The sequence below is a fragment of the Paroedura picta genome, chromosome 11 (assembly GCF_049243985.1).
Source record: "Paroedura picta isolate Pp20150507F chromosome 11, Ppicta_v3.0, whole genome shotgun sequence".
NCBI classification, from domain to species: Eukaryota; Metazoa; Chordata; class Lepidosauria; order Squamata; family Gekkonidae; genus Paroedura; species Paroedura picta.
The window spans coordinates 44,765,081-44,782,778 of record NC_135379.1 but is presented as its reverse complement, the minus strand read 5'-3'; the positions used below and the strand labels follow the sequence as shown (position 1 = coordinate 44,782,778).

The following is a 17,698-nucleotide window of genomic DNA, read 5'->3' as shown; positions in this document are numbered from 1 at the left end:
GCAAGTTGCCAAGATTCATTGGGAGACTTAATTAAACCAACAGCTTCCTGCACATTAGCTTACTTAATCTGGAAAGTGTTAGTTAGAAATTTGGAATGTGTTAGCGGGCTGAACTGAGTTTTTAATTGGAGTTATCTTCTCTAATGCTAATAGGATTTCATAGGACAAACGATATGGATCTGTATTGAGGCTCTGTGTTACTGTCATTTCCCAAACAAACAGATGTCTTTATATCCGGTTGGATAATTGCATTATCAGTTATCCTCTTGTTGCAGAACCCCCACCCCAAAGCGGCATTACATAAAGAACAGTGGGCTGCCGTGAGAGGGAAAAGACAGGAGATTTCTACTCTGTGGATGGGAAATTTAGGCTGGATCCCTCCCAGAACCTTTGTATGGCCAGTGTGTTTCCTCGTGTGCTCTTCCTTCTTTCCCCCAAAGTGAGGAGACACCACTGCATCTTGTTTGATCAGCAGGTGCTTCAGAAGGATCTGGAAGCCATTTCCTTTGTGTCTCCAGAGAGTGCTTTGTAGATAAAAGCTGCCTCCAACACAGGATGAGGTTCGGCAACACAGGATGCCTCCAACACAGGATGAGGTTTGTGACTGGCCCCACCAAACTGGAGAGCCAGTTTGGTGTAGTGGTTAGGAGTGTGGACTTCTAATCTGGTGAGCTGGGTTTGATTCCCTGCTCCCCCACATGCAGCCAGCTGGGTGACCTTGGGCTCACCACAGCATTGATAAAGCTGTTCTGACCGAGCAGTGATATTAGGGCTCTCTCAGACTCACCCACCTCACAGGGTGTCTGTTGTGGCATATAAGTGGCATATAAGAACCAACTCTTCTTCTTCTTCAGTAATATCAGGGCTCTCTCAGCCTCCCCTCCCTCACAGGGTGTCTGTTGAGGGGAGAAGAAAGGGAAGGTGACTGTAAGCCGCTTTGAGACTCCTTCGGGTAGAGAAAAGTGGCATATAAGAACCAACTCTTCTTCTTCTTCTTCTTCTTCTTCTTCTTCTTCTTCTTCTTCTTCTTCTTCTTCTTCTTCTTCTTCTTCTTCTTCTTCATGGAAGCCATTCTCCCACTGCCCCTTCCCCTCCCGGTGTCTCCTAGCTGCTTTCAAAAACGTACTCTCAAATCCAGCAGGGCTGATGACTCATTCCCTGGCAGAAGATTTCTCACTTCACAGAAGGGAACTATTTGGTCCAGTCCATGGTCTTTGGTGCCTTTTTGCATGTTGGAAGAGAAAATACAGACTCATCAGTCCAACTGATAATTGTATTGCAGGGATTCTGTGGTCCCCCCCTTCCTTTTACCTGCCTGTCCTCAGATGTATGCCTGTCCTCTTATTTAAACTTGATCATCTATTGGCTATAAAGTCCATCAGAAGTCAAGTTGAAGAAGCTCTGATGAAATATTTGCTAATGTGATCAGACTGGCGATGAACTCAGGGGAGGCATTTAAAGGGAGCTCCCTGGCAATTAATGACCATCTAATTGGCCGTTCATCGAATGTGATTATGCTCCTGCTGTAAGATGCCGTTTGTCTTGATGAGTCTGGCTCCTAATTGCTGAATTGTTATAACAGTACCACTGGCGCATGTTTCCATCTTAAAAGGCATCCAGCAGATGGGATGTGCAAAGGAAGACCTCTGAGCATCCCAGAGCCTTTGCAGAAGAGGATTGTGGAGTTTGCTAAACTTGGATTGTGCAAAGTTTTTTTTTCCCCTTCCACAAAGTCTGCAACAAGACGTTAGAGCTCTTTTGAGGTTTCCAGCTTAAGAAACAAAGCAATTTGTTTATGCCTTTGTCATCCACTTAAAGAGACAGTGGCACTGCTTAAAATGCCATCCACAGATGACCTGGCCCTATGCAGAGTGAAGAACGAAACCCTAACTCAGAACAGAATTGTGCTGCAAAAGTTGATGTCCATCACGAAAGATGGAATAGCAATTGCCCTCTTTCCTTTTTAGTGGGCATTTGCGATAATTGTCAAGCTGCTGTTCTTCAGCTCTCCCAGGGCTACTAATCCTGTCAAACCAGCAGAATAAGTTTCAAATTCTTCCTTGGTTTCTTGCAGCGTTTGTGCTCTGCTGGAGTCCTTACTTTCTCTTTGATATCCTGGACAACTTCAGCATCCTCCCTGAGACCAAAGAACGTTTCTATGCAGCAGCCATCATCCAAAACCTGCCGGCTTTGAACAGCGCCATCAACCCCCTCATATACTGCATCTTTAGCAACACCGTTTGTTCGTCTTTCAGGTACTTTCCCTCTAACTGGAGTGCCGTGGCATGCAGGGGTGGGGGATGGGACAGAGAGCATGTTCCCTGGGGTTTCCTGCCTTCCACCCTCATGCATTACTCAAAGTCTTACAAAATGCTGGCAGGCTGCTGTTAGTTGTTCCAGCCTCATGAACGCTGTAAAAACATTAAACAGAATTCCAGTATCGGTCAGGTATATCCATCTTTCTGTCTTGGAGAGGCTGTGCACAGTCAAGGCCAGCATCAACGTACCCCAAAGTGGGGCAGGTGCCCAAGACCTTTGGTGGGACCCATTTCCACTGACAGCCTGCCTCCTCTGGAGACCACCAACTCACTTGCAAACACTTCACCAGCCATGCTCCCAAAGGTACGCACTGCACAGTATCATTAAAGCATGGGCATGTGGTTGGTGCCGGCATCTGTGAGTGCTGGTGGTGAGAGGGCTCATGAAGAAGTAGGGGAAGGATGAACAAGCATGGGGGCCAATGAGTGGGAAGGGTGGCCTGAGATGGGGGCTGGTGGTAGGTAGAAGAGAGGAGGGGCCCCAGGCCTCTCTACCCCCCCCCCCAAAGTCTCTACCCCCCACATGGAACCAGCCTTGTGCCGAGTAGGTCTTGAGCAAAACCTCCCAAATCTCATTACTGTAATAAAAAACAAAAACAACAAAAAAAGAATTTATGAAAGAAAGGAAGGGGCTTTAAAACTGGCAAAGTGTTTTAAAAAGAATTTTAAAAATTGCAAGGGTCCTTGGGCAAATGCCCTTTTATACTGACAGACACTAAGTATTATGCACAGTGGTTAGGTAGTTCCAACAATCCTTTTTCCCCCAAAAGCCATTTCACTGATTTCTGGGTTGCTTTTTAAAAAATTATTTTAAGAGCACAGTACAGGGGGAGAGTTATACCACGTAATTACACTTGTCAAAGGCAGTGATGTAGTGCACAATAGAGAATATTTCTCCTTTCATCCCCTTAATAATAAATGTTGAAGTACTATCTATAAAATGCAATACTTATTTCTGTTGGGGGATAATTGTACTCACCATTTAAGTTTTACGTTTCAAACTTCATAACTGATTTATTCTGACTACAACACTGGTTTCATCCTTACTGCATATTCAAGATAGCATATTTTACCACTTCTACATATTCATTAGAAATGTTAATAGATAAGTAGTATATCAGAAGAGCCTCTTGTGGTGGTAAGGCAGCTGACATGCTGTCTGAAGTTCTGACCATGAGGCTGGGAGTTCGATCCCAGCAGCCAGATCAAGGTTGACTCAGCCTTCCATCCTTCCGAGGTCGGTAAAATGAGTACCCAGCTTGCTGGGGGGTAAACGGTAATGACTGGGGAAGGGAAGGGCAAACCACCCTGTATTGAGTCTGCCAAGAAAAGGGGTAGTCAAACTGCGGCCCTCCAGGTGTCCATGAACTACAATTCCCAGAATTCTGAGAATTGTAGTTCATGGACATCTGGGAATTGTAGTTCATGGACATCTGGAGGGCCGCAGTTTGACTATCCCTGCGCGAGAGGGCATCACCCCAAGGGTCAGACATGACCTGGTGCTTGCACTGGGGAATACCTTTACCTTTAGCATATCACAGTTGAAAAGGAAGCCTGTTAAAGTGAATGGTGATACATTTATTTGTATATGGCCATAGGCCTTTACAAAATATAAAATACAAATTTATAAACAGTAAAATAGAATAAAAAGAACTGTATTAAAAATGTAAAATTTAAGACCAAAGACCTGAAACAGTAAGCCTGTTATATATCTCATATTGAGAATCCAGTTGTATCTGAGATATTACGTTTGGAACATATTTTAATTCTACTTCTATTTATTGTACATTTGTATATGATATTTTCTCATTTTAAATTTGTCTCCTGCTAGTGTAATACACATAACGCACACTCCATCTGAGGATGGTGATGATAAAATTTATTTCTATCCCACCCTCCCATATTGCTCAGGGCAGGTTACAACAGTAAAAACGACAGAGATAAAGTTTAAAGCATTACAATTCTTACAAATGCCTCCCCCCAACTAAAATTCCCAGACAGGGGGGGGGTCCTTTGGAAAGGAGCCGAACGTCTACCTCTGTTCTTCCTCCCCCTGGTGAAGCCAGCCTCTCTTGGTGGTTGTTATTTTAGGCCTTGACCATAAGCCTAGTGGAATAGCTCCGTCTTATAGGCCCTGTGGAAATAATCACCTTAAATTTCACAATTGAACAGTTTCACGAATACGTTAATTTTGCCATAACAACATATTGAGCAAGTTTATTTTCCCATTCTCCAAAACATGGACAAATGTCTCACTTCCATTTTGCCGCCTAAATAAGTTCTAGTCACTGTCACCATGCATTTTGAATATCTTTTCTGATTTTTTGGATAATTTGTTGGGCAGAACACCAAATAACACACTCTTAGCATCCACTTTTCAATGTATTTCTTTCCAATATCTTTTTGTTTTTTTACAAGTCCACCATGCATGAAAGAATGTTCATTAGTCAGCTAGCCCAGCACAGGAAAGTAAGGAAATGAGATTTTCAGAATTCCTTCCAATGAAGGGGGAGTGGTTTTCTGCTTGTTTACATGGCACCCCTCTGGCTCCCTTGTGAAGACACGTTCCCTCAGAAACATTGGTGACAACCACTAGCAGCAACCACTGACAGGTTGCTTAGAACGAAACAAGTGAAGCCAGGACCTTAAAAGAGAATGGGACCGGACATGCCAAATAGACCAGATTATAGAAATTGAAGCAGTTTTGTCTCCCAAAAGAGAAGAACGAGTCAGGCTATGCTGACCAAACTGTAGAGTCAAGTTTTTTTTTTTTTAAGCCATTTCTACTACAGGCAATAAATGAATAAGATTCTACCAAAGAGCCTGGCTTTATGTTAGGCCTAACCAGTGAAAGCAGCCATACTATAGGAGTGAAATTTCTGAATGCCTTAAGTCCCCACTGGGGAGAAAAAATGAGCATACATATCTTTTTAAAACTGAGTAAACAATATGTATGTTTCCATGCGTTTTCCCATCCTACGTCCTTCACAGTGAGTTTTCTGTGGTGAAGTTCATAACAATCTTCTATGTTTCCTAGGCATAGAAGATCAGGGACCTTGGGAACACTCAGAGACAAAACAGAAGGACAAGAGATGCAGGTTGTCTCCAATCCTGAATATATTTAGGTGACTACAAAGACTGTGGAGATGCTAAGGGGGAAAGTAATGACTTCAGCATTCAGATGCCTATTTCTTTGGGGGTGGCATGGAAACGGACAACCATTCATTGTATACCCTTGCTGACAATATGTGTTCTACCCAGAATGAAGTGGACTTTTCAAGGTTAACCCCAGATCTGAAACAAATCCTTTCTTTTAGAGACATTGTGATGTGTATCCATGCAGTATTTTTCCAGATAAATAGCTTTTATGACTATGACAATGGTCTATTTTTTTAAAACGGTGATGTAAAATTTCTATATAGTGCCATGCTGTTTATTGTGGAGATGGTGTCCCCTGAATGAAAAACATGGTCAGCATGACAGGGGCTGGGAGATGTGAGAGCCTTTTTTCTCTCCAAAGATGGAGAACCCACCACCTCCCGAGGAAGCCTGTTCCACTGAGAAACCGCTCTGTCAGGAACTTCTTCTGGATATTTAGACAGATTTTCTTTTGCATTAATTTCATCCCCATTCGTTCTGGTCCATCCCTCCGGGGAAAGAGAGAACAACTCTGCTCCATACTCTATATGGCAGCCTTTTAAATACTTGAAGATGGTTATCAGATCCCCTCTTAGTCGTCTCCTCTCCAGGCTAAACAGACCAAGTTCCCCCAACCTTTCTTCATACGTCTTGGTCTCCAAACCCCTCACCATCTTTGTTGCCCTCCTCTGGACATGCTCCAGAGGAGGAAGAGAGAATTAGCCAATGAGAAGAGAATCAAAGCAGTGCTCCTGTGGACTTACTCATGGGCTGACTGGCCCTTCAGCTTACAGGGACAGTTCTTAGTGGGCCTCCATTGCCCGGGTAGGGGGGAGGCTAACAGCCAGGAGCAAGCGATGCCAAGGCTCAGTAGAACGACCAGCACTGAAGGGGGAATGGAGTTCAGACATGGCCAGTAGAGGCAACAGTGAGCACTGGCTTACCTGTTCAGTCCTTCTGCTCCTCCTTCATTTGGCAGACGAGCAAGAAGGCAAGAGATGAGCTGAGACCTGGCACTGACACTTATTTATTTTCATATGTCATATGAGGATTGTCTGGCAGCCAAGCAAGGGACTTTTGGAGGTGGGTTGCTTTAGAATCATTAGCCTTTTTTCATGCAGGAAGCTGATTGAAAGTGCATTATCCAATGTGTGCGGGATGAGGGGTCTATAAGCAGCAAATTTCTTCCAGTCCCTGGCTTCTTGGGGGTTCAATTGACTGTAAATGCAGCCAGTTGCAATTAACTTTGAGTTCCAATGGGGGTCTGATCCTAATCCAGGGGGAAACATGGCTGGGCCACAAACACAGCCCGTGAAATCCTGATAAATACTACCTGTAACTTCTGAGACTGCTGTTTTTTTAAGAAGCGAGACTGTGTTATTGGTAGCACAGTTTTCCCCAGGGATGTTCCCTAGATCTTATATGCTTTTATGTGCATAGTTTGAATGAACGGCTTTGTCACAGATCTCTGTTTTGAAAGCTGTGGATGATAATACAAGTCCCAGTAGCTAGCCTTCCTTTCTGACAGCTTTTCTGGTACTTCTTGTACATTGTAAAGCACACCGACATCCTTTGGAGCTTGGATCCTGTTTATGAAATGGTCTCTTGGCTTTGGCTGAAGCTTTAATTCACAGTACAATTTGCATGCAGTGCAATTTCTGCTAAGACGCAGGGGGGACTTGCCCCAATGCCCCTTTGTGGGCTCCGGGGTCAGAGGAGGAAGTAGCATGGCCATCCAGTGTGCCCATGGTGCGGTGGGCCACATGGTCTGACCCATAGACTTCCTTGTCACGAGTCAAGGTGTTCCTCCATCTCCAGTGGTGAGATTTGGTCCCAGATTTGGAGACTATGCACATATCCACCAGCTGTGAGTTAGCCTCCTCCACACTCTTGAAAGTGATATACAAATGCTATTGAAATGTGCCTAGAATACATAGATCATTCTCCTCCAATGGTCACCAGGAACATAAAGAAGGGGCACAGTGGCCCAATCCATGAGGTCAAGAGTTCTCCACATTCTCCATATGGTTGCTGTGTTCTACCACAGTAGAGGCTATTACTAGTAACACCTCCATGGCAATAACAAAGATGTGCATCAACTCTTAGAGTCAACTTCCACAAGCTCTCAGAGAATCTTCTTTCCTTAATCCCCCCCATTCTTAAAAACAAATGCCTTTATTTTGAATTCAGCTGCTGGGCAAATGATTTTTATGTGAATGTTAAATTTTGTTATTAAGCCCCTTCCAATACATTGCGCGGTACCTTTCTCTCTTGATTTGTAATTCACTGTTTATTGTTTTTATCACTTTCCAGTTCTTCGGAGATAAAGGCTTGCTTTTCTGTATAAAGTGAATTATTGCTGAAATTTGTCTGTATGGCTTTCCTTTTCAAATAAACAAATTAAAAACCAAACTATTCCTTACCCATCTTGCTTCCTGGAAAATGAAACCACACAGTCCACAATTTGTCCAATATTTCCCAAGTATAGCTCACAAATATGTGCAAGACACAGCTGTTTCTGTGTCAAGGCAAACTACAGGTGATGTTCAGGTGCTTTCCCCTAACATTTTTAAAAGGCAGCCAGAGAATAGTTTCTACAGCAAAAGTCTGGCTCAGAGAGAAGGGCATCTCTGTCCTTTCTTCTCAAGTGGATTTCGGATTTGATCTCTCCCCTCCCCAACCTTTTGAAAAGCCCAGGTATATACCATCTAGTCCAGTGGTTCTCAACCTTCCTAATGCCACAACCCTTTAATACAGTTCCTCATGTTGTGGTGGCCCCCAACTATAAAATTATGCAAGTGTTATTTCACAGAGATTAAACCAAAACTGACCAATGGCGTGAAGATCCATCGTTCAGGATTGTATATAAATTGGTTTTTTTCTGGGGCTTCTCAGTTCAGTTCTACCTCTTGTCCCACCATGCCGATCTCGCTCTTTTCTGCTGCTCCAGACAGACAAATGCCCTGCCTTGATCTACCCTGCAAGGCTGTTGTGTGGATGGTGTCTCCCCGGCCAAGCTGCTTGCCCTGCCGCAACCCCTGTGAAAGGGTCTTTCAACCCCCAAAGGAGTCCCGACCCCCAGGTTGAGAATCACTGATCTAGTCAGTTTCTTTATCCTCAGAAAATTCTGCAGCTGCCTATGATGCCTGATTCGACCCATCTTGCCTAGAAAACTTTCAGATATCCATAGAATATATTAATGAAAATGGAGCATACTGTAAATCATCTACCCAAATCCCAGATTGGAAGCCTCATTAATAAGACATCATAGTTCCTTGGAGAACTGGTCTTCCATTTTCATAAGTATGCTCAAACCTGGGATTTAAATTACAAAATAACAACTGCAAAAAAAGAGAGGCATTTCTAAGTAATTGAAGAACTGTCCTTGGTGTGATAGCTAGAGAATTTATGGAGTGTCAAATATCTGAGAGCTAAACATATCATTAGAAGGTCAATAATTAATTTAAACAAATGCCATTGTATTTATAAAACAGAATGAATGATTACGTAGTCTGTCCATTCTTAATTCCTCTGGTCAGCTTCCAGGTTTCCAGTGTGACCTATGACACTTTTTAAGAACAAAGTTTTGTCTGGCATTGATGTTGCATCCATTATGTTCCAGTTCTACTAATACTGCTGGTTTCAAATCTTCAGCCTGTGGTCAAAGAGGGGTTTATAGTCCACCTGCTTCTGGAATTGCTAAAAATGGTCAATAATCAGCAGATCTTATAACTGGGAATAAACCTCAAGTATTTCTCAGTATGTTTGAGCTTATACATATTTCAAAAGCAGCACTACAATTTGCTTCTTTAAATCAATGGACAGAATTTTGTCCCAGTGCATACTATTAATTGTGTACCCAAAGTAAAGATGCATTTATACCAAGAGACATTGACCATCGGGTTGATTTATGAAGAAGAGGAATTGGTTCTTATATGCTGCTTTTCACTACCAGGAGTCTCAAAGTGGCATAAAATCACCTTCCCTTTCCTCTCCTCACAACAGACCCCCTGTGAGGTAGGTGGGGCTGAGAGAGCCCTGAGATTACTGAAGAAGAAGAGTTGGTTCTTATATGCCGCTTTTCTCTACCCGAAGGAGTCTCAAAGCAGCATACAATCACTTTCCCTTTCCTCTCCCCACAACAGATGCCCTGTGAGGGAGGTGGGGCTGAGAGAACTCTGACAGGACTGCTCTGGGAGAATGGAACTATCAGAGCTGTGGTGAGCCCACGGTCCCCCAGCTGGCTGCATGTGGGAGAACATGGAATCAAACCTGACTTGCCAGATTAGAAGCCGCCACTCCTAACTACTATACCAAGTTGGCTCTCCATAGTAAAGATAAGACAGTGATTCCCCCCAATGTAGTATCTGCCCATGTTTCTCCTGGTGCTCAGCTGCTTTTCAGCTTTTGGGGCTAAGAAAAAACAGGGGACTTCCTGCTTCTCAACATACTTTATAGCAGAGGCCTAGTTGGAGTTCTCATGTACTGCCCCTAAACATTATTATTTGCCAGCATCTCTGTCCAGACATATTCATTTATTGATTCATTTATTGATTAATCATATGACATGTGTCGTGTAACCAGGAGATCCGAGGATTGCCTGGCGGCTGGGCAAGGGATGCTTGGAGGTGGTGTGACATGGCCTGCCCCTGCATCATAGCATTCTTGGAGGTCTCCCATCCAAATAGTCAGGGTTGGCCTTGCTTAGTTTCTGGATCTGATGAGATCGGGCTTGGCCAAGCTCTCCAGACAGGATTAGGCAGTCGACAGCGTGGTACCACCACAGACCGCATGTTTAAATGCATTTTCACTTTTTTTTTTTAACCCAGCTTGCTTTACTTGTTTTGTCTTTGAATGGGGCTTGTAACATAGAGAAGCTGGATGACCTCGGGCTATTCACAGTTCTCTTAGGGCTGTTCTCGCAGAGCAGTTCTGTCAGAGCTCTCTCGGTCCCACCTATCTCACGGGGTGTCTGTTGTGGGAAGAGGAAGGGTAAGGTGTTTGTAAGCCGCTTTGGAACTTCTTTGGGTCGTGAGAAGCGGGATATAAAAAAACCTCAGCTCTTTGTCTTCTTCTTTCAAAAATTAAAACTCCATCTGTAGCGTGTGCTAGTTAGAACATCAGGCTAGGAAAACAGGGTTGCCCGTACCTGAAGCTGTTGTTCATCGCATGATCTTCAGTGCAGTCACGCATGGTTACTGGCAGGCCTGCGACTCCACAGTACCCATGTAGGACTGGACAGAAACCACGAAGATGAACTGGGTGACCCAGGTTGGAACCCACACTCTGCCATGGCAGCCTGCTGGGTGACCAGGGTGGGCCAGTCACATACACTCCACTTGCACAGTTGTTGTGAGGATAAAATGTGGGGAGACAGATAAGGAAAGTAAAAGGGTGCAGTCCATTCTCAGAGCTCGTATTATTGTCTTGCCTGTGTAAATCAAGCCTCGCAGCAGAGGTCCGCTGCAGCAAAAGGGATAAATCGCAGATCACACTATGAAAGGAGAGACTCACTAAAGAGTTTTGTGTTCATGTGGGAGTCCTTCAAACAACAGACAGGGTGTAACCCCTCTGCCCTTGCTCAAGGGGAAATAATAATAGCTTCGGTTGCTATCAGTGGGACAGAACTGGATCCATCTGGCTTTGTCACTTAATCTCACTCCATTCCCATCTGTTACATCATCCTCCATCCCACATGGCAGGTCCCTTGATGCCTAGGATAGCTTTTGGTGGGTGCCTCCCTTTTTCCTGAGCAAACCCCCCCCCAAAGCCACTGTGCTAATAGGTCTCTAGCAACTGACCTTTAAGCAACCATAATTATATTATGTAGCCACACAACACAGAAAACACTGATCTACTGCTTTGGGTTTTTTTCACTGTTTAAAATCTGCTGACCCAGAGGTATTAAAGGTGCTAAAGGTGCATCTGCTCTTCCAGCACCGTAATAGAGCCTAACTGTACGTAAAAAAATAAATAACCTTCATTCAGCAGTGCTGAATCTGGATGTCAGAGACTGTGTACTGTGTAAGAAAATCAGAGTCCAGTAGCACCTTTAAGACCAAAAAAGATTTATTCAAGGTGTGAGCTTTCAAGTGCAAGCACTCTTCCTCAGACTATGAACTACCATCATGACAGTGTGAATATAAAGCAAAAGTTAATCCTGTTACATTAGTAAGCTGAGTCACAGCATCCAAATCTGTGTCACAGCATCCATCTGATAATTCTTTGCTAAACCAGCCAATCAGACCCCTCGAATTCAGTTGTAGTTCACAAAAACATATGAGAAATAAAATTGTCAATGCCAGTGATCAACGGCTTCCACCCCACCATCTGTCTCCATACTAGTGTGAAATATTCCTACAAGTAGAAGTGTACTGTGTGTTGAAGTTGCCTTTTTTCTAATGTAGGCTATGGTATAATCCATTCTTCTAAGCTGCATGAAAAGTTCGGATTCCTAAAACACCACCCGATTAGCATTCAGGGACGTCGGGCAGAGAATTAATCAGAAAAACAGAATGATCGAATCCAGCTATTGCTCGTGTTCATAACCTAAGTGATTTCCTCTCCTCTAGCATCTCACAGGAGAATTTAATTGTTTGGACTCCACTAGCTGTGGCAGCTGCCAACGGGTGGCTTCTTTTATTCCCACTCAAATGTAGATTTGGCATTTTAAACTTTTCCTGCTTATTACAGTTTAACCTTTCCATCATTTAGCAGAAATGCACTACAGGCGCTCAGTGGGATTTGGTGTAAAGAAGCCTTCACTGATCTGAAGGATGAGGAAGCATGGTATACTTTTTTTTTAAGTGATGAAAATATAAGCCCGGGCTGACTGGGGGAGGGCACTGATTTTTCAGGAGACAAAACTTTCCTCTTGAGAAGATCCAAAGCTAAATCAAAGCCTAAAAGCAAACACTGATTAAAAATTAAACAAAATGCTGATCTTCGTGACGGTAGACTAGTGGGGGCACCATGCAAAGCAGAACCTGTTTTTCATTACAGAGGACAAAAATGAATCCCCCGTCAGTTCTGGAACTGGGTCCCTGGGTAAAACCAATGGATTTCTGTGGTGTTTTACTGCCTACAAGCCCCGTGTTTTAACTAAACCAGGGTTGCGTATCAAGAAAAAATCCCAAGATAAAATCAGTTTGCTTTTTACTTTGTGCATTTCTGTTCTACTTCCCAGATGAATTGTCAACAACAGTGTAAAACAACTGAAATCCAGAGAAATGAGCTGTTTCCTGGGAACTTCCTGGTTCTAACAAACTCTCAAGGATGCCTGACAAGCCAGCCACTCTCACTTCGTCTCAGTCCTCCATCTGTGGAGGATACGGGCTCAAAAAACAGTGTTCTTCCAAAGCTGTCGTAAGGATTATCAATATTACATCAGTGATACACACACAATCAATACAATGAAAATTAAGGCAAGAGTACAAGCTATTTCAGAGTGGCCCAAGGAAGGCAGAGATCAGCCTCCTCTCATTCAGCTTCTGGGGATCAATCCCTTCCATTCAAAGTGGTCACTTTTTTACCCATTCCTCTATTTCATGTCTGTCTTGGCTGTCTTTTCCGTGTCATGCCCTTCCTCTTTAGCGCTCCCATTCCTTTTATTAATCTCAGTCAGAGCACATGTGGGGAAGGTGAGGACCTCAAAGTCCCACATAGCGGCATCACCGAGGGCAAACAAAGCACAGTGAAGCAATACATCCTCAGGCAGTGACACCTTTTGTGATATGTCAGAAATGTTGAAGTAAATCCCGCCTTTGACTCCTCACTAGTGACGATGCCTTGTTTTGAGAGCACAAGAGAAACCCGCAGCCGTTATGGTGTTAGGTTGCCCCAGGGCCTTTCCTCAAGCAGTGTCATAAAGAGTTGGGTTGCAGAACTTGAGATGGTGGGAGACAACCTGCTGTATGAGACTTTGGTGTTTGTACATACCATGTTGCTCTGCCCAATCTCTCTTTCTTGTGAAGGTGAACTGAGAGTTGGTTCTTATATGCTGCTTTTCTCTACCCGAAGGAGGCTCAAAGCGGCTTAGTCACCTTCCCTTTCCTCTCCCCACAACAGACACCCTGTGAGGTGGGTGAGGCTGAGAGAACCCTGATATCACTGCTCTGTCAGAACAGCTTTCTCAGCACCGAGGTGAGCCCAAGGTCACCCAGCTGGCTGCATGTGGGGGAAGTGCAGAATCGAACCTGGCATGCCAGACTAGAAGTCTGCACTCCTAACCACTATACCAAACTGGCTCAAGAAGGGAGCTGGCCGAAGAGATATTCCCATTCCTTCTTTGATTAAAGTAATACAAAGCCCTGTTTCACGCTGGGTAGAATGTCTCTGGTTGGATACTAACAAATGAATGAGAGCTGCTATTCTTTTGACTATTCACAATGTGTCCTTTACATATTTTTCCGAAACAGATTTGAAGGCAAATCTGCAAACTATTCTTTGGGACGGGAGGCAGGAACTGTTTAGCCAGCATGCTGCAAGAAAACCAGAGAGGATGAGAATTCTTCTATACCTGAGCTTTACGCTCGTATAATAACCTCTTCCTTCTTGCTAAAGGTTCAACTACATGTTATTATTTCTTCTGTCTTCATTTTAAAGGACTCTTATACTTTGGCATGGTGGAAAATCTTCTCCCCATGGTGTCATGAAGATATACAATGCCCTCATCCTTCTCCTGCAGTAGATTACTACATGGTAAATATTCAACCACTGAACAATGAACCTTTATTATGGGATTCTGAAAGTCCATGCTCTCTGTCTCTCCCCTCCTAGGTGTCTCTTGACAGGATCCTTAAAACGTAAGTCACATAAAAAAGGAACCCCACATAGACATAAACAATAACAATTTCAGCAGCAGCATTCAATAAAACTATAGCTCACTCCATAACACAGAACAGAGGAGAACACAAAGTCCAAACCCTATTCAGACTGCTAAGATTAAACACACATTTATAGTATCTCTTCGTTCCAGTCAAAGGGCTGGGTATAGATTGGACTTCATTTCTTTTTTCTGTGGTAGTAACAGAAACACCAAGAGATATTTAACGGTATGATTTTAGAGGCACATCTGTAGGCATGCTTAAAGTGTTACATAAATATTTACTTTATCTCCACAATCTAAATACATACAACATATGAGGAACAAAATATGCTGTCCCATCTGGGAAAAGTTGCTCGTCACTTCTCCAGGAAATATATTTCTCACCAGCATTCCTATGAGAGTTCCATATGCACTGATCACACTTGGGCAAAACCATGATCCAAACTAGATAACCTTGAGACTGCAGCAGGTTCCGGCAGCGACCAGAACGCTGAGCAAACAGACAGCCTAAGTGGCCTATATTTAGGGAAGAGGTTACTGGGACTGGCTGTCCTCCGGAATCCTCTCCAAAGCTGGAACTGACAGACCTGAGAAAGCGAGGGTGAGGAATGTCACCCTTTTTACACACACAATGCAAAAATATGACAGAAAACGAACAAGGTATTTTCCAGGTGGGTGATTTGGACAACCACGAAAGCAGGAGAACATGGGCCAGGGTCCTTTAGGCTCATGCTAACAGAAAGACTTGAGAAAGGGAGCATGGGGGCCATGCATGCCAAAATAAGGGATAAATAATTGATTTTTCCTTGATATTATAAGCCCAAATATTCAGGTGCTGGTAGTCCCCCACCCCTCCATCAAGTCACCGAAGACTTATGGCAAATGTGGAAGCTCTTCTTTGTGACCGGGCTGCAGACTTACAGTCCCATGTGTGGCTGCACAGAAGGCCACATAATTAACAACAGTTACAGGTAAGTGCAACCCCATTTTCCTCTAACATATCCTTAATCTTAAAATTAACATTATTAACCTTAAAATAAACTTAATCCTTGGTCATCATAGAGTGGACAAGTTAGGACACCATCAAATGGGCCCTCGCCAAGTCCAACCCACCCCTGGAGAAACAAATTATTCTTAGCTGATGAGGGACGATGGATTTAACTTGTTTTTAATTTTTTTAATATTTCATGTATTATTGATTTACTGCGGCCCTCCAGATGTCATGGAGATTGTAGTCCATGGATATCTAGAGGGCCGCAGTATGACTACCCCTGAATTGTAAACCATCATGAACAGAGAAAGGCAGTATATATAAATATAATTATATCATAAATAAATAGGTAAGGTCCTCAACTTCCATGTTCCCACAGATGATCAAAATGCAAAGTTGTAGGCATAGCTTGAAACCTTGTAGCAATATTTATTCTATTCCTCTAACAAATAGCAGCAAGAAAACTGGGCAGTCTGGTCTTGTGCTCTCTTTATAAAACACCTATCACTAGATTCTCCAAAATAAAAACACAAACCAGCCAAAAGGTTTCAAACATTAATCATATTTTCTGAGGTGCTCATTTGTATGTATGCCAATGAACATCTGAACTGTGTTTTTTCATTATTCATTTCATTGCTGTGTTACTTTTCAGTGTATCGGCAACCATGTTTCAGTGCTTGCCTTCTGTACTAAACAGTAGTCTTAGAAATATGAAAACTACCATATTCTCTATTCTCTCTTCCGGTCTCACACAATTACTACAGGGTTCCATTCACTGGCACTCTTTATATCACACTCAGAGTGATTCCTAATACTGGAAATAATACACAGAGCACTAGATATTTGGTAATGTCAAAGGGGTGGGGCAGGATGATAAAATTAACCATCCTTTTAGGTAATCAAGCACAGAGGTACATGACCAGTTTGAACAAGTAACTGAAAATCAATACATGTAAGATAGTTTACTAGTGGAGAGTCAGAAAGGTGTAGCAGTTCAGATGTTAGACTTGGACTTGGGAGATGCAAGCTCAAATCTCCACTTCGCTATGGAAGTTCAATGACTAGCCTTGGGTCAGTAGCTCACTTGCAGCCTACCCTACATTACAGTTATTGAGAGGATAAGCTGGTAGAGAAACTGCTTTTGTACACCATTTTGAGTGCCCATTAGAAAGAAAAGTGGGGTATAGATATATTTAAAATCAACGGTATCATTCCTTAACAGTGGCTGTTCCCCCACAAATGTTTTCCTCTGCACTGGGTTTTTTACAGCTGCATTCTTCTGGGGAGCATCCATATTATATCAGCTACTATTTGTCCTGATTCTTTGTGTTCCCCCTGCTTTGTTGTGATCTTTTTCAAACATGGTCTGAAAAGATGGCAGTCAAAATGCTTTTGGATGCCAAATATAAATGTACATGGTCTGAAAAGATGGCAGTCAAAATACTTTTGGATGCCAAATATAAATGTACATTTTCAGTAAATGCTGAAGCCTTGAGAGAAAATTTTGCCCCTGGTAATCTTGGCAGGAAAGAACAGAAATGTAGGGGGTAACTGAAATATATGCAATAATGACTCTATCAAAATTAAGCTTTACTCATTTAACAACATGAAAGACATAATGTAGTTCATGTTTCATAACTTCCATTAGCATTTAAAATCATACTGTTTGGAATATTTATGGAATTTAAGATTCTAAATGACTCAGCCTACTATAAATAGTCCCCCTTCAAGGATCGCTGCTATGTTGTGGCAAGGGGGCTTGCGTAGTTCAGTGAAGCTATGAGCTATACCGTGCAGGGCCACCCAAGACGGACAGGTCATAGCTGAGAGCTCTGACAAAAGGTGATCCACTGGAGAAGGAAATGGCAAACCACTCCAGTATCTTTGCCATGAAAACTCTATGGACAGTTCCAAAAGGCAAAACGTTATGACGCTGGAAGATGAGCCCCTCAGGTCGGAAGGTGTCCAATATGCTACTGGGGATGAGCAGACGGCTAGTATGAGTAGCGCCAGAATGAATGAAGCGGCTGGGCCAAAGCCGAAAGGACGCTCAGTTGTGGAAGTAACTGGTGGCGAAAAGACAGTCCGATGCTGTAAAGATTTTTATTCCATAGGAACCTGGAACGTCAGATCCATGAATCAAGGCAAGCTGGACGTGGTCAAACAAGAAATGACAAGACTGAACATCGACATTTTAGGAATCAGTGAACTAAAATGGACAGGAATGGGTGAATTTAATTCAGATGACCATCAGGTATACTACTGTGGACAAGAATCTCGCAGAAGAAATGGAGTAGCCTTCATAATCAATAAGAGAGTAGGAAAAGCAGTCTTGGGATACAATCCCCAAAATGACAGAATGATCTCAGTTCGAATCCAAGGCAAACCATTCAACATCACAGTGATCCAGGTCTATGCCCCAAC

The 17,698-nt window shown here is 43.1% G+C and overlaps 1 protein-coding gene across 1 annotated transcript in view; it reads left to right on the top strand.

Annotated features, from left to right (window-relative positions):
* The window catches only part of NPSR1 (neuropeptide S receptor 1), a 78,542-nt gene extending 70,721 nt beyond the window's left edge, over nt 1-7,821 (top strand). The window contains exons 8-9 of the mRNA XM_077303868.1: nt 2,075-2,255; nt 5,356-7,821. Coding sequence (XP_077159983.1) covers nt 2,075-2,255; nt 5,356-5,443 — 269 coding nt within the window. The 3' untranslated portion in view covers nt 5,444-7,821. The remainder of the gene's footprint in view (nt 1-2,074; nt 2,256-5,355) is intronic.
* The last annotated feature ends 9,877 nt before the right edge of the window (nt 7,822-17,698 follow it).